Source organism: Vanessa cardui, chromosome 12, assembly GCF_905220365.1.
Source record: "Vanessa cardui chromosome 12, ilVanCard2.1, whole genome shotgun sequence".
Taxonomy (NCBI): Eukaryota; Metazoa; Arthropoda; class Insecta; order Lepidoptera; family Nymphalidae; genus Vanessa; species Vanessa cardui.
Window position 1 is genome coordinate 7,934,464 of NC_061134.1, and position 27,756 is coordinate 7,962,219.

Consider the following 27,756-nt stretch of genomic DNA (forward strand, 5'->3'; position numbering starts at 1 on the left):
CGGGTACGGCCACTATCGCAAACGGGCATTTCGGTCTTGTGCGCGCTCTCAAAGTTTTAATAATTAAGAGTGTATTGTTGTTGTGTGCTTGGTGTAAATCAGCGTGTTTTAATTATTATTATGGGGTATTTGTACAGCGTTTAAGAACAGTATACTTTCATGTTTTAGTGTAAAAACAGAAGGTACGGTATATTTTTGTTTTTATTGCCCAATTATTTTTAAGTGTAAACAATTTTTTATCTAAAAGTATTCTGTTAAGTACCGATATATATATATTTTGGTGCATTTATTCCCTGGCTTTTTATATTTAATTCATATATTTAAAACCAATAAGATATATAAGTAACATTTAAATACAAGAAGCGATTTAAATTTTAATAGTGGTGTTCGTGAACACCAATGTGTTTCCTTGTAGGAAAAGAAATATACATATTATATACAAAGAAAAGGGAAAAAAGATGGAAAGCTAATTTAATTCTGTAAATACAGATGCTTCGCAATCGTTTTTATCTCTTGTGAAGTTTTGTTTTTGATTGATTTAATAATGATTATATGTCCTATAATATTAAGTAGATTCGACAATAATTATACCAAGAGTACTACATTAAAGATAAGAATCCGCAATATAAACGATTGCGTTGTCAATAAACAATAAGTGTATTAATAGGCTGAACGATATATAAGTATATACATATTATGTTTTATGTAGTTTGGAAGTTGAGTTGAACGCACAACATAAAAAATTGACCTTGACATTCCATTTAAGCTATATCAGAGTGCATCGTTTTCTCAGTATAAAGGAGGTTTATTAAAATAATATACTACATACTACGTTCTAAATTAAATAATGATTTTGAATGTCATCAACGAGTTCCCACGCGAGTGTGTATAGTGCGACAATTATGTGTTATGTTGCAGAATATATGTGCATGTTATAGGTCTAGTCAATGAGATTCTAATAAACAGATATGTTATACCCATACTAAACAACAGAAAAAAGAGTGCCGTGCCACGCCGTTTATTTTAGTTTATTTTTACATTTCGTTAAAAGTAAAAAGGATAGCTTGATAAAAACAATAAGTAAAAGGGATAACTAGATGTTTTAATTACGCAAAACGTATTACTACGTAATTATGATGTATTATAACGTATTACTACGTAAAACAACTAAAGGCAAACGTCCCAATTAGGACGTTTTCTAGTCTTTACTTTTTGCGCGTTAATAACATATCTGTTTACTACAACATCATTGGGTCTAGTAGTTCAGTAACTATTATTCTATTCTATTAAAAACTTCGAATTTGAGCTTTAGCGTTTACATTGATTTAATCATATCGGATAGTGAACAAGAAATTGCAGTAATAATTTCATCATTATCATTAAGAAAAATTGTCATTCTACAATTTCGCTACTCATGAGTAAATAAACATATTAATAATATGTAATCGGTATAAACCAGCCACAATACTTATTTTTCCTTGACTATTAAGGAAGGTGTAGCTGAAAAATGTTTCTGTTGTTTTAATATTAATGATCTCGCAGCTAGAACCATGAGTAAAAGAATTGACTTATATCAAAATCGTACCTAAGTCATTTTCGTTTCTATCTGTACCATAATATATCTAAGCATATATATATATTCGCTGGGAATCCTACATTAACACCCTCTTATACATATATGTCACCGTAACATACTACTTGAAATTTTACGGTCAAATAATATGGCGGATGCGGGGTCAACGGGGTGACGGGGGGCACATAAAGTTCAGCCAATCAGCGCGAGATGCATTCCACTGTACGCGAGTTCACAATTTGACCGCTTCCCATCGATAGATTACAATATAGCGAAAAATAATGCAACAAACAAAAACAACAACAACAGCCTGTAAATTATCACTGCTGGGCTAAAGGCCCCCTCTCCCTTTGAGGAGAAGGTTTGGAACATATTCCACCACGCTGTTCCAATGCGGGTTGGTGGAATACACATGTGGCAGAATTTCTATGAAATTTGTCACATGCAACCTCACGATGTTTTCCTTCATCGCTGAGCACGAGATGAATTATAAAGACTGAATGGATTTAAAGGGTTTGAACCCGCAATCATCGGTTAAGATGCACGCGTTCTAACCACTAGGCCATCTCGACTCTTAAAAAATAATGCGTTAAATTGCAATCATATATTACGGTTCACAAAATTTTGACAGTTTACAATCCTGACGAGATAGACTTTAATCTAACGAATTTTTTAATCTTACGGTGACATACCTATACAGTACCCACTGATTTTCTAATAGTTCTACGACATTTTACACTGCTGATAGTTAATGATTTATCTAACTTTAATAATGATTTGCACGTGTTTTATGACTCTAAGCGTAATGGATGGAATAGGATGGCGCATCTGACCCATCTATTCTTCTATTGTTGAACTTAAAAAAGACACTAATTAAAATAATAACTAAAATAACCAATAACTAAATAACAACTTGATGATGAGACGACTGTAATCGTTGCTGCGAGCCGTCAGTTCCACGTGCATCTCATCTCATCGAATTAAACATTGTTCGGTATTGTCCAATGATATTCTAATAAACAGATATGTTATAACCATACTAAACAACAGAAAAAAGTGCGCCGCGCCGGGGACCGTTTATTTTAGTTTAGTTTTACATTTCGTTAAAAGTAAAAAGGATAGCTTGATAAAAAAAATAAGTAAAAGGGATAACTAGATGTTTTAATTACGCAAAACGTATTACTACGTAATTATGATGTATTATCACGTATTACTACGTAAAATGACTGAAGGCAAACGTCCGAATTGGGACGTTTTCTAGTCTTCACTTTTTGCGCGTTAATAACATATCTGTTTACTAGATCATTGGTATTGCCTCAAATTAATGTAAAGTAAAGTAAGTAACAGCCTGTAAATTTCCCACTGCTGGGCTAATGACCTCCTCTCTCATTAAGGAGAGAAAAATTCTAAGGAGCACGTTAGCCATACTCGGCCGAATCTTTTAGAAACAAAAATTTTGACAAAAAAAAAACTGACTTCAAAAGACAAAGTAATAATATGCTCTAAAAAGTAAAAAATAATTGCTTATTATTCTACACCTTAATAATCTGACGAGATGGACTGTAATCTAACGAATTTTATAACCTTACGGTGACATATATAGTACCCAGTGATTTTCTAATAGTTCTACGACATTTTACACTGCTGATAGTTAATGATTTATCTAACTTTAATAATGATTTGCACGTGTTTTATGACTCTAAGCGTAATGGATGGAATAGGATGGCGCATGTGACCCATCTATTCTTCTATTGTTGAACTTAAAAAAGACACAAATTAAAATAATAACTAAAATAACCAATAACTAAATAACAACTTGATGATGAGACGACTGTAATCGTTGCTGCGAGCCGTCAGTTCCACGTGCATCTCATCTCATCGAATTAAACATTGTTCGGTATTGTCCAATGATATTCTAATAAACAGATATGTTATAACCATACTAAACAACAGAAAAAAGTGCGCCGCGCCGGGGACCGTTTATTTTAGTTTAGTTTTACATTTCGTTAAAAGTAAAAAGGATAGCTTGATAAAAAAAATAAGTAAAAGGGATAACTAGATGTTTTAATTACGCAAAACGTATTACTACGTAATTATGATGTATTATCACGTATTACTACGTAAAATGACTGAAGGCAAACGTCCGAATTGGGACGTTTTCTAGTCTTCACTTTTTGCGCGTTAATAACATATCTGTTTACTAGATCATTGGTATTGCCTCAAATTAATGTAAAGTAAAGTAAGTAACAGCCTGTAAATTTCCCACTGCTGGGCTAATGACCTCCTCTCTCATTAAGGAGAGGGCTTAGAACATATTCCACCACGCTGTTCCAATGCGGGTTGGTGGAAATTAATGTAATAATTTACTTTTAATTACAGTACTGTCATGATTTTTAAATAATTTTAATTGAAGTAATAATATTTAGTACTGCTTTAATTTTTAAATACGTTGTTTTTAAATTAAATAACATTTTTAAGTTCGGTTATCGACAACATATTGGTGCAAGCCCGTGCCTTCCTCGGGTGGCGTGGCGTGGTGTGGCGACTGGTACCGCCTGGCACGAGAAAAAGAGCAAAAGAGGATTGATTGGGAACGAAAAAGAAAAAAAGGACATTGTTGTGAGAATGGTGGTGAAGACTAGTTAATTTAAATATAATAAGCGGATACTTAATATTGTATGAAGTGATAAATTAATATACTGAAATAATTAAATGTTACGTGAGTAGTTTTATTACAGTAGTTATAAAATTACTTTTTGTAATACTATGGCCGTCAAAAACATATTCAAGGCTCATGCACAAATGTCATGATAAAAAGTTGACGACCTTTTTCCGAAATTCGAAAATAATTATTATAGTTTGTTTGGAATAATTCTCAAGAAATTCTTCTTTACTTTAATAACAAAATAAAAAGATCGGTGGAATGCGAAACCTAGATACTAATTAATGTTTGTAGATATCGCATAATCAATATAAATTATGAGAGCATTGAAAGAGTCAAATGTTAAATTTGCACGAATGAACGCGATAAAACATTGAGCTAATCAAAACATTTATATAGTGTAGCTTCAGTAGATTGACAAAATAAAATCACGTTTTATATTAATTCTCTAACAAATATATTTTTCAATAACTTCCATGTCATATTTCTCGAGACAACTCAATGTTTTTAAAAAAAGTAGTACAGATGACATGTATTTGATTAAAGATTAATTATTAAACACCTAATAACAACAATAATTTTATAAGTAACTAATAATGTAAAATAAATTGTTGAGATTATAATAATTATCTATGGAACGGCTGGACCGATTTTGACGTGACATTCACCGGCAGATCTATACTAATATATAAAACGGAAAAGTTTGTTTGTTTAAACGCGCTAATCTCAGGAACTACTGGTCTGATTTGAAAAATAATTCTTTTGTTGAATAGTCCATTTATAGAGGAAGGCTTTAGGCTATAACATTAGTCTGCGACCAATAGGAGCGCAGCGAGAGTAAGAAATGTTGCAAAAACTGGGAAAATTATTCACATTTAAGGACTTTCGTTGCGTGCGCAACATAAACGGTTTAAGTTGCTCAAACAATGTATATGAAAGATATATTCCTCTTTTAATAGTTAAAAAAAGTCCGTGACACTATATGTCTATTTGTTAAGAGTCTGCTAGCAGGCGGGGCGCGGCGGTGGATGAGAGGGAGGCGGGTCAGCCCCGCCCGCGCCGCCGCGCTCGTCAGTCTCACCCGCGGGTGTAGTTCTGCGAAGTAGCAATGCACATAACGACTTAAAAAAATTAACATTCTTAATAGTTAAATTATTTATCAAAATTAAGTTTTGATATCAGCTTATTTGCTCATTATTTTTTATCGTTTAAAATCGATTACATTTAAATCATAATCTGCTGTAGTTTTAACTATATAAGATCAAATTTCAATGAACATTCCTTCGTACTTTGCAAGTAAACAATTCAAACGTTTCACGGTATAAATAATGTATAAAAATGACATACACACACATAGAATATATACACACGTAAAAAAGTTCAAAATGGCGAGCGATAATTTCAACGATGCTGATTAATCATCACTGAGAAAATAAATTATGCAAATAAACAAATAGGTGAATATCGTTTAAAATGTTTGCATAAATAAATTAGTAGTATATTCAACACTGTTGTACTATAATCACCTTATGAAATAATAACACCAAAGGAGAAACAATCTAAACTTCTTATTGTTCGGTTTTTTTATCTTATTACGTTTAAGTTAATATTGTTTTTGTTACGTCAATGAAAGGCCGAGATCCAAAGCAGACTGATTTATTCAAATAATTCTCTATCTACCTTACATTACACATATTGTACATAACACCTTCCTTCTTATTATTAACTATACTTATTAAGCTAATACATCAAAATGGTATGGTAATACAACTTTTAAACGCAAGTGATTCTTTCAACACAAACAATATAAGCAAACAAAATATAATAACAAAACACTTATATACTATCACTATATTATACTAAAGAAAATGGTATTTTTATATAAATATAGTTATATTTAAATAATACCAGATTATGCAGTATGTTTATAAACCACTAATGACAACTGACAATGTGCAGATCAAATACTATACATTTGTGTTACATAACTTTTACTAATGACAAACAACAACAATAACAATTTAAAACTTTAGACATGATAATTATAAGCTAAACATAACATATTATATTATTATTTTATTTGACAATAAATTGGTACAGTTGGTATCTATGTGCATTGTACAAAGTAGTTCATGTATTATAATGAACGAGTTACAACATAATTATTTGCGGGGGCCGTTGGTCTTTTAAATATTTTATCTCACTTTTTTTTACTTTTTTTTAATCTTTTGTAAGCATTGTACAGCGGCCTGCCGCCGGACATGACCAACCGCCGCAACCGGGGACATATGGTCCGTAGATAACCTCGAGCTCTTTTCTGGAGACGAACGATTGACTAATTCATCCTTCTCCTTCAGCTCTCTAGCCTCACTGCCCTCTTCTGCTTCTACTCCAGGCCTATCATAGGCCTCGATTTTCGTAAGGGAGAAGCGTGATTTACGATTTTTATCGCACATTATCTGGTCCATGTGACGTTTGTGTATTTGACCGTCACTCGTTTTGACGGAGTACGACACCGGACTCGAACGATCTATAACCACTCCTTCCGCCCACTTCCGATTGCGTCTAGAGTAGTCTCGAATCAACACTGAGTCACCGGGAGCCACAACTCTCAGTGGTGCGTCTTGACGCAGCTCGCTAGCTAGTTGCCGGTCGCGGACGCGCTCATCAGTGTCGGGTCGTAGCAGATCGAGGCGACCACGCAGCCTCCTGCCGAGCAACGCCACAGACGGTTCCCGCCCGGTGGTACTGTGTTCGGTGTTTCGGTACGAGAATAAAAATCTACTTAAAGCAGTATTCTCGTCCTCGTTTTCTAAAGAAGCCTTTTTTAAAGCCCTTTTTACCGAGCGCACAGCATTTTCAGCCGCTCCGTTGCTAGCGGGATGGTACGGAGCCGTAAACGTGTGCCCTATTCCATTTCGTTGGAAATACGTCGCGACCTCCGCTGACGTAAAAGGAGGCCCGTTATCACTAATTATTCTTTTTGGGAATCCAAAACGGGCAAATATTTTCCTAAGAACAGAAATGAGGTTTGCTGCTGACGTGCTGCTGACCTTTTCTGCTTCAATCCACTTAGAGTGAGCATCAATAATAACAAGGTAATATTTATTATTAAAGGGCCCCAAATAGTCGAGATGGAGGCGGGACCACGGCTCAACCGGCCACGGCCACGAGTGGAGCGGAGCAGGCGGCGGCGCGGGCCGCACCGCGAGACACGCGCCGCAATCGCGCACTGCCCGCTCGATATCCGCGTCTATAGTCGCCCACCAAACGTAGTTACGAGCTATTTGCTTCATTTTAACGATACCCGGATGTCCGTCGTGAATTTCTTTTAGAATAGCGTTTTGCAACGTCCCTGGTATTATTATTTTGTAGCCCCACAATAAGCAGCCTTGATCGATATAGATATTTTCTTTACGCCTAAAATATGCAATGTACTCCTTATCCACGGCCGTTGGCCAGCCGTATAAGACGTAGCCATAAATTTTGCTTAAAATGGGATCTTTTGCCGTTTCACTTTTGATGTCTTTAAAACTGAGCGGGAAACTATCTTGCACAAAATTCAAGTAAGTCGCAGCCTCGGATTCCTTTGTGCCTCGTCCAACAGACGAACGCGGCAATGGGAGTCTGGACAGCGCATCGGCCTGACAGTTCTCCGCGGACCTCACGAACTCGACCGTGAAGTCGTAAGCGGCCAACTTCATGGCGTAGCGCTGTAGTCTGCTCGCGGCTGTTGTGGGAATACCTTTATTTTTTCCAAAGATATAACTGAGGGGCTTATGGTCACTGCGAAGTATAAATCGTCGGCCGTATAGATATTGGTGATGCTTAGTTACACCGAAAACTATAGCCAAGGCCTCCTTGTCGAGCTGAGAGTAGTTGCGTTCCGCGGCGTTGAGCGTGCGAGAAGCGCAGCTAATGGGACGTTCGCGACCGTCCGCGCCGCGCTGCATTAGAACCGCGCCAAGCCCGTAGGCGCTGCTATCCACCGCCAGAATGAGTGGCAGCTCCGGGTCGTAGTGAGCGAGCACCGGAGCACTACTCAATAATTCTTTTATTTTAATAAAAGCCTTATCGCACTTGTGTGTCCACACCCATTTGACATCTTTTTTTAATAAATCATATAAAGGTTTTAAAATCTCACTTATATTACATACAAACTTGGCATAGAAATTGACGAGGCCTATAAAACTCCTCAACTCTGTTATGTTAGTAGGCAGCGGCGCGTCGACGATTGCTTTTATTTTCTTGGTATCAGTATGCAAACCGTTTTTGTTAATTTTATATCCTAAATATGTAACGCTGTCCTTAAAAAATTGACATTTATCAAAATTAATACGAAGACCGTTATCTTTTAACCTCTGTAGGACAGCTCTTAAATTTTTAAGGTGAGTATCACTATCTTTACCCGTAATACAAATGTCATCAGCGAATACGGCAGTAGACGGCAGGCCGTTAAGTGTTTCCTCCATAATTTTCTGAAAGTTTTCCGGTATACACTTGATACCGAACGGTACTCGACGGTATACAAATGTTCCCACATGCGTTGTTATGGCCGTCATAGCCTGAGACTCCTCATGAAGAAGACACTGCTGAAATGCGCTAGATAAGTCAAGTTTCGTATACTGCTCGCCCCCCGATAAAATTGAAAATATTTCTTCTATCCGTGGCAAAGGATAGTGAAAATCTTTAAGTATCGGATTTAAAGTGATTTTATAGTCACCACATATGCGAATATCGCCATTAGATTTAATGACAGGCACAATGGGAGTGCCGTAGTCCGAACGGTCCACCTTATAGATAACTCCCTCGCGCTGTAAGCGCTCGAGCTCAGCCTCCACGCGCTCGCGCAGCGATAGCGGCAAAGGACGCGCCTTGACAAAAACCGGTTTCTTATCATTCAAATGTAAACGAATGCACGATTTAAAAGTACCTAGACCCTCCGCAAACACTTCTGGATATTCTCGTTTTAATCTACTAGCGATTGAATCAGGTTCGGTTATTTTATGACATTCTACAATTGATAACTTTAATTCTTTGATCCACGTACGACCCATCAAAGGTGGGCCTCCGTTTTCAACAACATATAGTTTTAGTTTAGCCGAATTTTGACCAAAACGTACATCCACATCAATATACCCGAGGGTATCGATGGTATCACCAGTATATGACTTCAATATCAAATTTTTACTATAAATTACAATATCATTAAAGTATTTATCATAAAATGTTTTGGATATTGCGGATATTCTACTCCCCGTATCAATTTCGAATTTACATTTGACATTATTGACAAACAAGGTAGCGTAATAAGGTTTATCACCTTCGCCACCCGTAACTAAATTATAAAAGTTACCATCGTCGCCCTCGGAATCACTACTGTTATTTATAAAGTACTGACCTTTCGACTTTGCCCTTCCAATAGGCCCCGCGTTATTACTTTTATTTAAACACATAACTTTTAAATGTCCTTTGATGCCGCACAAATCACATGTGAAATTTTTGTAACGACACTTACTCGGAGTGTGAGTAGCCCTACCGCATCGCGCACACGGCACGCGGCCGTCCGCTACTCGATCGCCGCCGCCGTCGCTCGCCGCTGCACCGCCCGCGCCGCCGCTCCGGCCGGCTCCGCTCATGCGCGCGCGCGCACGCGCCGCCGCTCCGCCGCCGCTCACCCGGTGCACCGCGTCCACGCCAGCGCCTTCACCGCCGACCGGAGCGCCCGCCGTGCTCGCGTGCCGCTCCGCCGCCTCGAGAGCGCTAGCCAATTCCACAGCCCTCTTGTAGTCGATGTCCTTCTCGGCGAATATTCTCGACCGCATTTCTTCACTATATAATCCGGAGACAAATTGGTCTCGTAGATTCTCTTCCAGGTTCGACCCAAAGTTACAAGTCTTAGCCAAATGTTTTAATCCTTGTAGATATAAACGAATGCTTTCACCTTGTAGCTGGGTTCTTTGTCTAAAAATGTGTCTCTCGGCTATCTCGGACTTCTCAGGTTCCAAATGATGTTTTAGCAACTCAACGAGTTCATCGAAGTCTTTATCTTCCGGGTGGTCGGGTGAACACAAATCACAAAGTAAATTGTAACACTCGCCGCCGACTAATGTTAGCAACGTGGCGACTTTAAGTCCGTCGTCGATACTATTTAAAGTTATAAACTGTTTTAGGCGACGCACGTAACTGTCCCAGTTTTGTGATTCAACGGAAAAAGGTTCAATTTTACCGATAGGCATTTTGAGATATATGTATATATTTATTTTTTAAAAATAACTTTTTAAAATCGATAATTACTTTTATAAGTAACCGACTGCGCCAATGTTACGTCAATGAAAGGCCGAGATCCAAAGCAGACTGATTTATTCAAATAATTCTCTATCTACCTTACATTACACATATTGTACATAACAGTTTTGTTTTCAACCTACTTCAAAAAGCAGGAGGTTATCAATTCTTCTGTATATTTTTTTCTTTTTTTTTTTATGTTTGTTACCTTTTCACTGGGTGGATTTTGATATTTTTTTTTTTGTTTGAAAGATAGTGCTTCCCGTGGGGCCCCAATTTAATTTTATCCTGTTACGATGATGGTATCCCTATGAAAACGATGTAAGTCTTAAATGTGCATTATGTATGTGCGCGATAAATAGGTGAATAACTCAAAATTGTGCCAACCAATTTTAATGATTCTTTTTTACTATAAAGGATATACTTCAAGCGTACTATGGTGAAAGTTTGGTAAGGTTCTGAGCATATGATCCATGACAAAGTAACGGTATGGAAGGGAACGGAAAAATTCTAAGGAGCTCGTTAGCCATACTCGGCCGAATCGTTTAGAAACAAAAATTTTGACAAAAAAAAACTGACTTCAAAAGACAAAAGTAATAATATGCTCTAAAAAGTAAAAAATAATTGCTTATTATTCTACACCTTAATAATCAAGTAGTAAGTAAGTTGCCCTCACCACTAAAAATCGGGCCCTGTTGCGCAAGCCGCAGAGGGTCATAGCAGTGCGAGGCATCAGAGGGTACCGTACGGTGTCGTGGACTGCGGCGACACTTCTCGCGGGCGATCCACCCTGGGAGCTCCAGGCGGAGGTGCTCACCGGAAGTGTACCGGTTCCGGGTCGAGGCGATGGACCGCGGCGAACGTCCAGGGTCGGCGGAGATCGGGCGGATCAGGGCTCTAGCCCAGCAAGCCCTGATCGTCCGATGGCAGGAAGATCTGGGGTCACCCACGGTAGGCCTAGCGACAGTGGAGGCGATCCGTCCCCACTTGAGTCGCTGGGTCGAGAGGAAGCACGGCACACTGTCGTCCAGACTGACGCAGGTACTTACTGGACACGGATGCTTCGGTAAGTACCTGCACGGGATAGCGCGGCGGGTGGAGTCACCCTTCTGCCACGAGTGTGGTGCGCCAGTGGATACGGCGTAAAACACCCTGTACTAGTGTGCTGCGTGGGGGCCCCAGAGGCACACCCTTGCGGCGACTATAGGCGGAGACCTTTCGCTGCCGAGCATGATCAACGCCATGCTCGGTAGCGAGATGTGCTGGTCAGAGATGCGCTCCTTCTGCGAAAGTGTCATGTCGCAGAAGGAAGCCGCGGAGCGGGAGCGGGAAGAGAGTGCTGCCGCTGACTCGCTCCGCAGAAGACGACCGGGGAGGAGGAAAAGGCGCTACGCGTACCTTCTCCGATCGCCTCAATAGGCGCCGCAGGGACTAGGGGGTCCCAGTACCCCGGGAATCACCCCTAGGTGTTAGAGGCCCGTATAGGTGGGCCGACCGTCAGGGCGTCACGGTAGCATGCGTAAGCGATCCCGTGGCGCCCATCGAAAGACGGAGAGGGTACCGCTGGTTTTTTTAGTGGGTAAACCCGGCGTACTTGGGCGCACTTGGCGTCCAGGGCTCCGGGGAGTCCCACACACACCGCCCCCCCACTTTCCATCACGTGGGGGAAGCGCGTAATGCGTTTTTCCAGCGAGAAAAAAAAGAAGTAGTAAGTAAGTTAAAATTATTGTTATTTTTGGAGGTGGTGTCAGCCAAGGTAAGTTTGTAAATAAATGATATACTACAAATTTGTAAATCTGGTCTATCGATAAATACATTTCTTGAGGTTTTTTTAAACCATACACACAACACACATATACATACAACACAATAAATACAACATATATATACAACACAACACCATATATACAACACAACACAATACAACTATACGTACATAGTGGTCCCATATAATGACAAAATTGGAATCAAAATTGAGTGCTTAAGCAACATGTCTACCGTCAGGTATTACAATTCATGAACTTTCTCCTAATCCAAGACAAAGAAAAGTCATTCAGATTTACTATTACATATCCTGTTGAACGTTTTGTTTGTTTTGGCGGAGTATGAATTTTGTTTATGATTTATTTATTTACAATTGACTTTTTCTTTTGTCTTACATCCAGATGTAAGACAAAAATATATTTGTTAACAATTCGAAACACCTGCATCGAATTGTTAACAAAAAAAATATTCGCAATCGTACACTATTGTACAATATTTCTTTTATGTTTAAGAAATGGGTTGTCATAACTGACCGTATACCAATAAGCAATAAAAACACAGATGTTGGTAATTATTAAATTTTATGACGACCTTTAAGATTTACACTGATGACAAAGAACAATTACTTTTTATGATAGTGAATATATATTATATATTTGTTTGGGAGGTGGGAGCTCTTAAAAGGACGTGTCGGACACGCCCGTAACCAGACAAGCGAAAGAAGCGTTACGAGTCACTTGACTACGAATTGTTTCAAACTTTTGTAATTCTATATCTACACCATCCTCACTGTTATCTTTCGAGTTAAATATCGGCTACATTTTTGTTTCACGGTTTGTTTGTGTTTAATGTGATTGTGTTACGTGTAATACGTAGTGTATTGTTGCGTTATCTTGACTGACACCGACACCAAAAATAACAATAATTTTAACTATAATATATTATCCTAATAACTTTGCTGACTTTTAAATAGTCTAAATATTTTTAATTTCATTTTACATAGTTTAAATCTAAAATATATTGTGATCATTGTTTGTTATTCATAGGTTTGTGTTAAGTTAGATTTAAAGTGGGTAGGTACATACTTATGTCCTTGCGTGGAAACACAGAACATACCTACATATTGGTAAGTAGAATAAGTTACTTGATTATTAAGTTGTAGAATAATAAGCAATTATTTTTACTTTTTAGAGCATATTACTTTTTTCTGTTTTGAAATCGTTTTTTTTTTGTCAAAATTTTTGTTTATTAGCTTTGGTTGTCATTTGCGTAATTATTCTGATTTGGTTAGGTTTTTATTTATTAAAACATATATGGTTATTTTACGTTAAAATATCGAAATAACCTTGACAATACTTTTTTTTCATTATACTATCGGGTACTTAAATATTTACTATACTTATTTCGGGTACTTAAATGTTTTGGTTTAAATTTAATTTCTCACTATAATGCCTAGAAAAAGATCTAACCTTTCTCGGCAGACTGCTAATGCAAAGCGTCTGCGGCTTTTGCGTAGCAATGAAACAGCGGAAGACAATACGCAGAGGTTGGCTAATCAAAGAACGGTCAGTGAATAACATCGTGCTAGGGTATCGAGCGTTGAACGTTCACAGAGGTTAGCCTTACAAAATTTCCGAACTTCGGTGAATCGACAACGGGAATCAAGCGCTGAACGTTCTCAACGTTTGACCGCACAGAATTCACGAACTGTGGCAAACCGCGAACGAGAATCAAGCGCTGAACGCTCTCAACGTTTGGCCGCACAAAATTCTGGAACTTCAGAAAACCGCGATCGGGAATCAAGCGTTGAAATCCCATCGACTAGCACAGCAAAATGCAAGATCATTAATAAATCAAACTCGCAGGCAACATAATTTTTTGAATTCTGCGTTTGCTTTTGATCGTTCTCTTGACTACGTTGCGTTAAATTATATTGATATTAATTATAAAAAAAATGGAGGGCAGAAAGTCCTGGACTGTGTTGTAGTGGTGGCAAAGTAAATATACCTAAAATTTCAGAACCAATGTCAGTTTTTAAAGAACTGATATCAGGCTCAAATCCATCCTCAAAGCATTTCTTAAATCACTCAAGGCAGTATAATACACTTTTTCAAATGACTTCATTTGGTGCGAAAGAAATTCGTCAGGGAAACTTTATGCCTACTTTCAAAATCCAGGGACAAGTTTATCATTTGATCGGTAATTTACTTCCAGCTGAAGGTGCACAAGCCGATTTTTTGCAAATATTTTGTGTCTCATGCAGATCAGATATCCTTGCGCTCAAACATAAACCCAACCTTGCAAATTGATCTTATCGAAGCTCTCCAAACATTTCTTCGCGATCATAATACGTATATTGGTTCAGAGTTTTAAATACATATTATACAATACAATCTCGAAAATAGATCAACGCATGATTTGAAACTTTTTATTCATACTGATGTGAAACCTCCTAACTAGCATCGAGGTCGGTATAATGCGCCAATAGTAAATGAAGTAGCTGTTCTTTTAATAGATGAAGGGGAAAGGTTCCCGAGATATTGTGTTGAATTATTTATTTATTTATACTTTATTGTACACCACATGTTACACATTATAATATGTTACAATATTATATATAATATTGTAGAGTACAATTATAGAGAAGGCCGGCTTCAACGAGTTTCTAAAACTCATAGATCGTATGACCCAATATCATTTACTGTTCCCCTTTGGAAGTGACGGATACTGTATAAATATTCCACAGCAGAATACGGCTGCTAGATCTAAAACAGTATCGTGTATGCAGTTTTATGCATTTATAATAATAATAATAATAATAATAATAATAAATGTTTATTTCATCAATAACCAAGACAGTACAATAAAATCTCAAAGGTTGACTTCTTCTTTTGAGTGCCGTGAGCTCCCGTGCCAGAAGAAGTCGCTCTTCCTTAACACATTCACACTTTAATTCAAAGTTATAAGATGAAACAAGCTAAGAATTAAGAATTACAAAAATACATATATATATATAATAGCTAAATATAACTTTAGACTCATGGTAAGAATAAATGCACAGCTTACAATACTTCAAAGCATTATTCGACCAATATTGTGTCGAAATGGCGGCAAAAATCTTTTCTGAGAGACTGGATTACATCAAAATAAATAAAAAAAAATTAAGAGCAGAAGAGTATATTCATTTAAGAGATGCCGTGGCTAATGACGGCAATACAGACGCTTCTAATATTGGCCAGCACGTTATTTTTGGCCACGAAATTGATCGCGATTTAGGAGAAAAAGTGACTAGCATTGAGGATTTAATATCAAAAGTTTACCCCAATATCGTCGAAATAGAAAATAAAGATTACCAATGAATGTGGCAAAGAGCAATATTGGCGGCGAGAAATAGTAGCGTTGACGAAATTAACGGCCTAATTTAAACCTAACTTGCAGGCGATATAACTACCTACACATCTATTGATAATAATGTAATGGATCGAGAAGATGCTGTCCATTACCCACAAGAGTTTCTCAATTCTTTAAACCCGAGCGGTCTTCCACCATATTCCCTGAAGTTAAAAATAGGTGTTGCGATAATTTTACTCAGAAATTTTAAACCACCAAATTTATGTAACGGGACCCGCCTTCAATTAAAATTCCTTCGCAATAACGTGATCGTTGCAACAGTTGTGACTGGTCCGGCAGTTGGTCAAATAGTGCTTATACCTCGCATCCCAATGATTCCAAATGATTTACCTTATAATTTTAAAAGAATTCAATTTCCCATTAAGTTATATTTTGCCGTAACAATTAATAATTCACAGGACCAAACATTTAAACACGTAGGAATCGATTTACGTCCAGACTCCTTTTCACATGGCCAACTATATGTTAAAACTAAAAGTATAATTTACCTTGAAGAACTGTTAAACATATTATTAAATCTTATTGACCATTATAATAACTAAAACCAATGTGAGCAATCAAACGATAATCATGATAGTGTTTCCGACAACTACGCGAAAGAATTCGCGGGCACAGCTAGTAACCTGATATAATAAGGGGTAACTTAATCTACAATAATATATTTTTTGTAGAAATTCAAACGTGTACAAGGACACAGCTGGTATGTAATATAATTAATTATGATATCCTATCTCGTAACACCGTATCTGAGGCTAGAGCTACGCGCTAACCCTCGACCATCCTACATATGCCGTCTGCGTCCTGCTCATTATTCTTATCAGCCAACTCCCATATCTATCAATCAAAAGAAACAGCAGCAGTATTGTCTTATTATTAGGAAAACTTAAAAAAATATGGATGTTTTATTACAGATTATACAGATCACATTCATTTTGTTTGTGACACAGATAACACAGATTCTAATTGTCACACAGATTATCTTTGTATGATTCTGTTTATCTCAGTAGTTACCATATTGTCCGTTAACTTAATTCAATAAAAACAATCACAAAAATACAATAACGTACAATAAGTTCAACATAACAACGCATCATACAACGTTTAAAACTTTAATAAAATTTCAAAAACCTTTCCTTCTCATAGATCCTATACAAACATCAAAAACAACTTGAATGGTGTCTGAAATGGTGTATTGGTGACTGGTACAAAGTCGGGAAACTGGTAGTGGATATTGACATATGTATGCATGTATAATTGTATATATACTACTAGTCACGTAGATTTTGCACTCTAAGATTTGATTTGATTTGATTAGATTTCGGGCGGCCGAGTTAATCTAAGAAATTCTAATAAATAAATTACGCTTTTTTAATTAACCTAAAAAGTCGTGAATGATTGTGATAATTTTTGTAATAAATTAGGTCTTTAAATTCCAAAAAACTACATCGATTGACGTTAGAGTTGCAATAAATCATCGTTCAAAAATGTTATATTTTGGCAGTTTCAAATAAAATATTTATTAAAAATGCGCTCAAAGTGCTTAAACATTGCCGAAACTAACACGGATCGCTCACGAACTTAGTACGCCCTACTAATAAAGGAAGCAAATAATTGTTGTCTTTGTTTCAGTAGTTACTGCATCGTGCAACGATTGTACATATAATACACATGCTATTGTTAGTATATTTATTTTAATATGATCATATTTTATTGATTCAATGTATTAAAGAAATAATTCGATTTAAATAGTTGTTACAATTTACGTTGATTGTCAACATCCGGCTTTGACTAAACTAAATTGTTTTATTTAAATAAATCAAAACAGGATGTTGCAACAGTCGGAGGAGGGGCCTGTAAACATTAAATACTAGGAGTAAGGCTAAAAATTGTCATTCTTACTTTAATTGTCGAATTGGAAGGATTGAGCAAAGTAGGTAATCAATCTTGTGCCAGTTTTTCAAAGTATTTATTGTGAGGAGAGTTTTTGTATTATTCCAACACTATGTACTACATAACTGCTATAATAGTATAATATTTGTTTTATCAATGATGTTATGTTGTTGAGTTGACGAATAAACTTCTAATTATTACCATGTCAAATCTTATAATTTCACTATACAATCATAGACGAAAAGAAAAGATAAAAACTAATGTGCCACATCTGCTAGATCATCCCGGCTTAATCATCGAACTAACCTTTCCGCCTTTTTTTCGCTCTCCGTCATTGTGAACAAATTTCCTTTGAACAGCTTGTCTACAACAACAACAGCTTGTCTAGTAGTATAGAAATGATAGTAGACCATAAAATTACATATTTATAAATATGTATGTACTATTATTTCAACGAGGGAGGATCATGTTGATAATGTTTTGTTAACACCATGGGCTTCAAAGAAAAAACACAAAGGTAAAATAAAGACAATGAAGTCATAAAAAAAAAGGAATATTTCCAGGTAATGCGCCCCAAGACTAAGGTTGCCTATAAAAAACTTAACAATGAAGATTCCCCGTAAGATTACGAAATTCGTTAGATTATAATCTAACGAAACAGATTTTATTCTGTAGAAATATTATGAACCGAGAAATATGATAGCAATTTAACGTATTATTTTTCGTTATATTGTGAGTTTGTGATATTTCTGGATTTTTTATTATTTTCAACTTTCGTTAATAAATGACCATTTTTAAACTCACATTGTCAAATAGCCTATTGCTACTATATTTTTCCTGATGCTTTTAATTTTTTGAAACCATGGACAATGACAATAACAATAGGCACAAGGGACATAACATCTTAGTTCCCAAAGTTGGTGCACATTGACGATGTATGGAATAGTTAATATTTCTTACAGCATCATTGTCTATGGGTGATGGTGACCACTTACCATCAGGTGGCCCATATGCTCGTCCGCCAATCTATAACATAAAAAAAATGAAGTTCCAACAAGTTCATTTACAATGTTGTCTTGTACGATACCTTGTGCGGTACCTCAAAGCACTACACTTCTTAATGTCGGCGAAATACAAACACCGTTTGATTCACAGCCAAATGCCGACAAGCCGACACGCGACGCGGTCCTTTTGACGTGTGGACCGATATTTAACAGTAGAAGACTTAGGCATGATAAAAATTATTATTTTATTTAAAAAAAAATATATTATAAAAATGGATTCTACCGTCAATTACAACATTATATTGCTTTAAATATTTTTTTCGTATGAAGAAAAACATTAATTCATGAAAATCTCCAACTACGGATTGAATAGTTAAATTGTACGATATATTCCCCTATTTATGCATCTTATCCGGTACACAGATATTTTGCGATATCGGAGATATACAGGTGTTTCTTTAAAATTGGCCAATGGGTGAAAATCTGTTTCCCTAAGATATCTGAAAACTTTGACGTATTAATTTTTTTGGACAAGTGCGAGTTGTGCATAAGAAATGCAAATAACCAAATTTTATTTTAATGTATATCGATGCCACATGGTGCCGAGACGTGGACCCTGACGTTCAGGCTAGTTCACAGATTGAAGATCGCGCATCGGACGATAGAGCGAGCTATATTAGGTGTCTCTCTCGCTGATAAATTGAGATATGAGGTTATCCGTGAGATAGCCAAATCAACGGAAATAGCTTGTAGAATCAGCAAGCTCTAGTGGCAATGGGCTAACCTTATCTGTCGTAGAACCGATGGCCACTGGAGCAGACGAGTCCTAGAATGATAATATTAAAAGAAAAGAATTGGGACGATCGTTGTTGTTTTTTTTAAGTTGGTCAAATTAAAAAAATATATTTATTCAAACATTTTAACCAACGTTTTCTATGGATAACTTGTCCTTGACTAAAATAACTATGTGACAATTGTTATGGCCGAAAAATAGCTAAAGTTTCCTTATAAAGTTCATTTCCATAAAGTTCGTATCCACTACAACAAATGTTCTTGTCCTTTGACAAAATAAAAAAAATAATATCTTAATATTCAGACGAGTCAGATTTGGATTCATTACGCAATTACAAATCCACACTTACAAACTAAAAGTTCTCTTGATCATAATCGCCAATAAATGTCTCAGTTCTAATCAATAAAGTTTTTGCCTCTTACGAAGGCTTTATGTATTTTGTGAAAAGATTATGACGTAGTTCAGTGGCGGTCTTCATTTGTGGCCTTTCTACAGAATTTTCTCGAATGGTATGAGCGATATCTTCTGAAGTCTTTATTTCGAGCTTCAGCAGCGTTTTCGGATAATTTTCTGTTAATGTGAGATTTTCATTTCTCCGATCATCGTCGTCAGATAATCAATCTCTGCCTTGATTGTATTATCATCTTTTAAAATGCTAAATTGAATTTCCTTGAGAAATTTGAGAAATATTGGGCGACACCAATATGCATAATTAGGAGAATCGTTTTCCCAAACAAGTTGATTACCAGAAACGAGCTCAATATGTAGCAAACTACCCATAAAAAGACTAGAGTCATCTTAATCGCCTTCTTCTGTGCTACCTATGGGTATTTTCCCTTATTGCAAACTCCGTCAAAACCCCTTTTACTGATCAGGTCTATTCTAGTATATCCATAGTAAGATCCAAAAGGATCTTTAATTCTATTTTTAGCCTTTAAGTTTTTTATTCTACAGTGCGTAATTCAAGGGAAATGTTAGCACTTGTTACTTCTTGGGTACTTTTTCGCAGCGTTTTAAATTGCCTGCCTACCTGCTAAAATTATGGATTCTGATTAATCCACGTAACTAATGACTCTGCATCTACTGATAAGAGATCCGGTTTTGACCCAAACAAATGACGTCACGGGAGGTGTGTGGAATATCATTGCATAAAGACTCCCCATATATTGATAAAATACCGGTTTTGAAATATAATCACTACATAGTATAAAATAATACTAAAATAAATATTTATATCACTGCGTTCCACAGACTACCTTCTTACTTTTATTTAAAATGTGTCATAATTTTAACGCGCTGTGTGCACTACCTTCTCGTTGTCTTGTTTCCTTATCGGCTGCCTTAATTCTAGTAAAAAGATTTAGAAATTTTTATTTACACTTTTTTTTTGTTACAGATTTTTGACGCATAAATAAATAATGGAGCTACAAAATACAGACAATGGTAATTACTAAAATGATTTTTAAGTCTTAACAATACGCATATGTATTTAATATTTATTTTACCAGAAAATGAACTTATTCTGTATTATCTAGTGCAGCGGTCGGCAACCTTTTGGTAGGCAAGGGCCACAAGGTAGCAAAATAAACTATAGGCGGGCCGTAGTCATAAAATTTACCTTATAAGCCCAATATACCTTAATTATTATACCCATGATTAATTAGTGTTAATTGTCATATTTCATAGAAAAAAGAAAATTGCTATTAAATTTTTTAATAATATACAGAATTTAATTCATACACATAATACTTACATTACAAGGTGTGTTCAAAGAGTATCGCGAATTTTAAATTTTCGCGGGCTACGTATTTTTGAATTTCGATACTTTTGTGGCTTTATGTTGGTACTCATGTCTCTCACTTAAGCCGACAAGGTCTTTGTGCTTTGCTTGCACGCGTTTTGGTTCGTCTTAGATTTTTACCTATTAAAAAAAATGAATCAAAGAACCTATATCAAATTTTGCTTGTAAAACGAAATTAAGTGCGCGGATGCATTTCGAATATTGACTGTGGCATACGGATAAGCTACCTTGGACCGAAGCAACGTTTATTGGTGGTACAAAATATTCCCAGAAGGCCGAGAAGATGTGAACGACGAAGAGCGTGCCGGACGCCCGAGCACTTCAACAACAGACGAAAAAATTAATGAAGTGGAGAAAGTGATATTGGCCAATCGTCAAATCACCGTTAGAGAAGTTGCTGAGGACCTAAACATATCGATTGGCTCGTGCCGTTCGATTTTTATCAATGATTTTGGGCATGAGATGGGTCGCCGCGGTATTCATACCAAAATTGCTCAATTGCGACAAAAAACAGCATCACATGAACATTGAGATGTTGGACTGTGTCCGCGACGACCCAAATTTGCTCCAGAGGGTCATAACTAGTGACGAATCGTGAGTTTATGGTTATGACGTGAATCCAAAGCTCAATTATCTCAATGGAAGCTACCGTACGAACCAAGGCTGAAAAAAGCGCGCCAAGTTCGGTCGAATGTGAAAGTTTTGCTGACAATTTTCTTCGATTGCGAGGCGTGGTGCATCATGAGTTCTTGCCACAGTGTAGAACGGTCGATAAAGAATATTACCTGCAGGTTACCGCCAGAAACGCCCGGGTTTGTGGAAGAACAAAAATAGCTTTTGCACCACGATAACGCCCCTGCTCACACATCGTTTCTTGTGCGACACTTTTTGGCCAAAAACAACATACTAATGATGCCGTAGCCACCATATTCCCCAGATCTGTCCCCCTGTGACTTTTTCTTATTTCCTAAACTGAAGAAGCCCATAAAAAGACGACGTTACGCTACGCTTGACGATATAAAGACGGCATCGAAGGAGGAGCTGAAAAAAAAAAATAGTTTTTGAAGTGGTTCGAAGATTGTAAAAACCGTTGTCACAAGTGTATATATCTCATGAGGATTACTTTGAAGGGGACAAAATAGGTATTCATGAATAAATAAAAACTTTTTGAAAAAACACAAAATTCGAGATACTTTTTGAACACACCTCGTATGTTTATATGTTTGGGCTTTATAGCTAGAAAAATAAAAGAAATAAAAACTACAAACGACCTAAATAGGAAACAGATTTTTCACAAATTTCAGTGTGATGTCTGAGGTTGCATTTGAGACGCTATTTCTGGTATGTTACCTGTCATATTTGTTATCTTTTTTAAGCCGCAACGAGTTCGCAGGCCGCGTTTTGCCGACCGCTGATCTAGTGTATTCTGTACATAATAGTATTTGTCTTTTCTCCGAATTTTGTACCAATTTTTTTTATTTATCTCTCATACCCGAAAGAAAAGTAGTACAGGAAATTAACTTATTATTATTTTTCAGATATTGTTCAGCATATGTCAACGTATAACTTTAATGCGCCTATCAAAGTAACCTTAGTTTTTGACGAAGCAGAAAGTAATGAATTGAATAAATCGGTCGGGAACCGCATGGATAATTGTTTTGAAAGTCCTGCAATGCAATCATTTCAAACCAGTAACATAGAATCGCAATCAAGATGCGTCGATGGCGTTAATTCCTCAAATGTTTGTTTTGATACTATGGACAACATATTGAACATATACGACTTAAATTACGAAACCTTGAATCTTAGATCTGAAGATAACAGTTCTCAAAACAACAATGTCGTCTCTAATCAAGTAATTAACCACGAAGGACCTAATTGGACAGCACAGACAAATACATCATTTCCAAAAGACAGTATTATACATAGTTACACAAATAATGGCAGTCGCCAACATATAAAACATTCAACAATTATAAATTCAGAAAATCATAAAACAAATATATTATATTTATTAGATAATGTATCGTATAATTTGATAGAAATTTCAAAATGCTTTTATTTCACCTTTATAACCAAACCACAGAACCATGTAACATACCTAAAAGCTGTCGAATACTATAAACATTTTAAATACAATCTCTTTGATCATTCGTACCCTACAGTCAAATCTCTCATATTACCGCTAGAAACACATCCGACATTCATTAAAAAAATTATAAACAGGACACTAGCACTTGCCTTTAGAAAGTCTTGGTACAATATTTCAAATGGTTATTTAGTCAAATTAATTGGAAATATGTTAGATTATACCAAGAACAGAATAGAAATGGAGTCTAAAAGCAGTGATCCTTCCTCTACCACATTTAATAAAAAGGAAACTTCGAAAACAATTTCTAAAAATGTGAATAGTAATAAAAAAAATGAAGACAGTAATTTAATTAATATACTGTCTTGTGGTCCTAAAGATAAAGAAATAACAATAAGTGTTGAGCCAAACATTCTTAACCGTACTCATAATTGTATAATTATAAGCGATCAGTTAATTAAAAGGCGTAGAACAGACGGCTCGTATAACCCTGAAATGCAAAGAACTCTAACTAAAGAAAATAATCATCATGGGAGAAGTAGGACACAAACTACGAGACATTTACCAAATGAAAGTATGTCTTTTGCACCACAAGAAACATTGTCTCATAACAACTTAACCTACAATGGACGAGATGTTATCAGTATAGATAGTGAAGATGTTAATGATAATCATCTTGCAATATCAAGATCATCAGTGTCTAGAGACAGTGGTTTTAATAGCCCTGTTAATACCGTACCATATTCTGAAAACCAAACGGTAATTATTTGTATTTTCTAAAGAAAGATCAATTAGGAACGTAATATGTAACGAAATATATTAATGATAGTATGATTTCACAACCTCGTAATCTCTCTTTTTTCTCCACGTTCAATGTTAAGACAGTTTATTTATAAAAAAAAAAAAACATATTACATATTAAAAAAATGTCTTTTCTAATTTCAGGGAAATTCAAGGAACGGTTTCGATCTCTTAACTACCTCTTCAGAACATACAACTACAATGAGTCGTGTAGGCAATGCACTACCTAATACTTGCAAAATTTGCTGCTCAATCACGACTAAAATGTGCTTAGGATGTTACCGAGAATATTATTGTACATTAAACTGTCAGGTATTGTTCACTCTATCTTAGCTCATTTTAAGACTAATTTAATGGAAATAAACAAAGCGTCGCACTATGGGAAAGCCCCATACAAGGCCCTCTCAAAACCGTTTTACGTGAAAGTCGTTGTTATGGAGTAAAAACTAATTAATTAATTTAATCTTACAAATAAACGTTCTTTTCTATAATTTTTTTCCTGACCATAATATGTATAAAACTGCATCAAAGCTAACTCATGTTTAATTGATGAAATTTGATGTGATTTTGGCACAATACATTACTATAATTCAGCGCCACATTACTGGAAAGTTTTTGATATAAATGTATAAGTATTATACATTTTTGAAATGCGTATTGCCTCCTCATAACGGTTCTTAAATAATATTATGTAAAATAAATAAATAAATTAATATAACCAATATAATTTAAGATGGTATGATTTTCGGGTTCCTTTTCTTTAACGAGACTTACCCGTTTGCCGCTGATTGCCATAATTTGTTGTATTACGATCTTTATACATTAGTTTACACAAGGAGAAAAAAAAGTTGCGCATACTTGCGCCTTTTCAGACACGGTGCCAAAACATATCGCGAGATAAACATTTTATTTTTTGCCAATATCTTTTTACTTCTCACATAAACATCTGTTATCTATTAAGGTCAAATTGATAAAATGGTCATTACAGTGATGAGTATTATTAATAGTTATTTGTGGTTTTGATATAGTTTTGACCACCTTATTTGATGAAATATGGTCACGTTATCTGTTTGGGTCAAATTAAAAACAGATTGGTTATGGGAAGAGTGCAAATATTAGTTTATCTTTTTGCACATAACACTATTTCATAGCCCAATAAAAGAAAGGCGAACCCTGAAACAACCACAGCGGTTCGTCAGAAGTTTATACCTATTTTCAAGTATTCACAGAAGTTTTGAAAATAATGGGTGAATTTGTTAGTAGTTTACGAGAGTTGTGCAATTTGTTGATAAATGGAAATAATATAGAAGACTACTGGTAAGAAAATTTCAATTTGTCACCAGAGGATATGGCTACTGTGGTCTTCTATATTAAAAGACCCTTGGTATCTAAATGTAACGAACGTTGGAGAAATGCATCCCGGAAAAGAGAACGCTTTGAAAGTAATAACGTCGACTGGTTAAATGGTGAATTTCGTCTACCACTGGAGTGTCGAGTCACAGTTAATGACTCATACTAAGCATATTCAGAAAAAAAAACAAAGAAACGATAAAACATGGAATTAATACAAGAGTACGGATTGAACTTTGTGCTCAATGCATATGCTCCGTAGGTGCGGTCGATGGGTGAGACGGAGGAAGCCACAATTTTTAATATTATACGAACTATGTCAAAAAATAATTAGAAAATGTTTATTATATTCATAACTCAGAACCCTGAAGGAAGGAATCTTTTACAAAGGAACAATCACTACGGACATTTATTGACTTAGACCTTAACAAAGAACAGCGTGGGAAACTTTGAATTTGTTTGGCGGACAATAACTTCTCAGTGTTTCCTTTTTATCCAACTTTAGCCGAAGCGAAGAAGATGTGTTACCCACCAGATTCGAGCATAACCATTACGAACATAAGTGCAAAAGTCAATCTGCTGGACTTATTGGATCATACTATGGCACGTTTATTACTAATTGGTTCAATTTACAAAAACGGTTTAGGACAGTTGAAACTATTCTGCAAATGGGATTGTGAGGGGTCATCAGGGCAAAGTGAATACAAGCAAGTTTTGTCCGAAGAAAGCGATTTCATATCAGATGCGAAACTTCTTAATGCTTCTCTTATACCCATTAAACTCATAGATGAATCAACTAATATTGTTATTTGGAAAAATGAATCTTGCTAATCCGTAAGATATTGCAGACCTATACAAGTGTTAATTTGCCAAATAAACACCTGAAAAAACCGCGTCTGTTGTGGCTGATATCAAAAATCAAATTAAAAACCTGACTCCGTCCACGATAAATAAGAATGGTGAAGTAATTGAAATTACTCATAACCTATTTTTAACCATGATTGATGGTAAAGTAGCACAAGTTTTAACTGAAACTCCTTCGAGCGCTTCTTGTAAAATTTGTGGTGCTACTCCTCAGCGAATGAATAACTTAGAGGCAGTTAAAGTTCATTTCAATATGTATTGTCAACACTACACGCTTGGATTAGAAACATGGAGATGATTTTACACATTTCCTATAACTTGTCTTTCCAAAATTGGTCAGCCACTACACCAAAACAAAGACGATAAGAAAAAACTGGCACAAAAGCTGTTTAGGGAGGAAATGAAGAAAAAGTAATGACGGAAACACAGCTCGGAGATTTTTTCAGAATTACTATTACTCGGCAGACAATACAGATGTGACGTAGAACTTAATAAATATAATATATAAAACGAATGTACATTATACTACAAATTATGTCATCTGGAATGGCTATTGATTCAAAAAAGTTCGATGAATACGCCTATAATACCGCCCAACTGAACTTAAATATTTATAATTGGTATTATATGCCTTCATCCGTAGATAAAATTCTTATTCACGGAGAAAAAATCATTGAGTACTATGCTATTTTACCAATCGGACAATTGTCCGAAAACGCCCAAGAATCCCGTAACAAAGATTATAAAAAGTTGAGACTTCATAATTCTAGAAAGTGTTCAAGAGCGGCTACCAATACAGACGTGTTTCATACGTTATTGTAAACTTCTGATCCATATATATCAAGTTTGAGAAATACTTCTAAACCAATATCGAAAGAAATTTCCATGAAGTCCCTTATTGTAGTCCCTTCTTGCTGTCAATGAAATCTGTAGGACCTTGCTGAATTTTGTACATTATTTTTTTCTCGTTAGAAACTGTGTATACAATGATATTTAATTCTATTTAAATTAATAAACATAATATTAATTTTTTTAATTTTTTCTATTAAACCTTATACTTTCACGTATATGTGTTCAAAATCGCAAATCATTTAGTTTTGAAACAACTGAGATACGGAGTTTTGAGACGAAACGTCCGCGATTTTCCCATAGTGCGTCGTAAGTATATAAGTGTGCTGCCTCGTTTGTCTAGTGGTTTTTATCAGTGGTGGCCCTGGATCACGAGTGCCTTAGTTCAGATCTAGTTTCAGTTCGGGTGATCAAACAATTAATTTAATAGTTTGTTAAGACCGTAAGACAGGCATATACTCAATAAACTAATAAAATGTTTTTATTTCAGATGAAAGATTGGCATCGCCACAAGCAAACATGTCAAAATTAGATTTGCTGAATGGAAAATACAGTAAATTTATTCAACATAAGTATTAAGAATACATTTATACAAATAAAATTTGATTCCTGAAATT

At 35.9% G+C, this 27,756-nt stretch overlaps 2 protein-coding genes across 2 annotated transcripts; one reads left to right on the plus strand and one right to left on the minus strand.

The window, feature by feature from the left end:
• On the plus strand, positions 1–27,756 carry LOC124534260. The gene is made up of 5 exons (XM_047110009.1): positions 1–182; positions 20,782–20,828; positions 22,725–24,034; positions 24,221–24,388; positions 27,630–27,756. The coding sequence occupies exons 2-5, from the start codon at positions 20,804–20,806 to the stop codon at positions 27,669–27,671; spliced, it is 1,545 nt and encodes a 514-aa protein (XP_046965965.1). The 5' UTR covers positions 1–182; positions 20,782–20,803; the 3' UTR covers positions 27,672–27,756.
• LOC124534172 (uncharacterized protein K02A2.6-like) lies at positions 5,240–10,474 on the minus strand. Its single transcript, XM_047109883.1, has 4 exons — positions 9,534–10,474; positions 8,397–9,425; positions 6,479–8,273; positions 5,240–5,356 (listed from the first exon to the last, which is right to left on the minus strand). Exons 1-4 carry the CDS (start codon positions 10,472–10,474, stop codon positions 5,240–5,242), a joined length of 3,882 nt encoding a protein of 1,293 aa, XP_046965839.1.

Bases quoted from the DNA above. Each gene is read 5' to 3' on its own strand.
- LOC124534260 (XM_047110009.1), top strand. From the start codon at position 20,804: ATGGAGCTACAAAATACAGACAATG. The intron at 24,035-24,220 runs GTAATTATTTGT...TTCTAATTTCAG, and splicing joins CATATTCTGAAAACCAAACG to GGAAATTCAAGGAACGGTTT. The intron at 24,389-27,629 runs GTATTGTTCACT...TTTTTATTTCAG, and splicing joins ATTGTACATTAAACTGTCAG to ATGAAAGATTGGCATCGCCA.
- LOC124534172 (XM_047109883.1), bottom strand. From the start codon at position 10,474: ATGCCTATCGGTAAAATTGAACCTTTTTCCGTTGAATCACAAAACTGG. The intron at 8,274-8,396 runs GTTTGTATGTAA...ATTATTGAGTAG, and splicing joins CTCGTCAATTTCTATGCCAA to TGCTCCGGTGCTCGCTCACT. The intron at 5,357-6,478 runs GTACAATGCTTA...AATTTTTTTAAG, and splicing joins ATGTCCGGCGGCAGGCCGCT to TCGTTATGTGCATTGCTACT.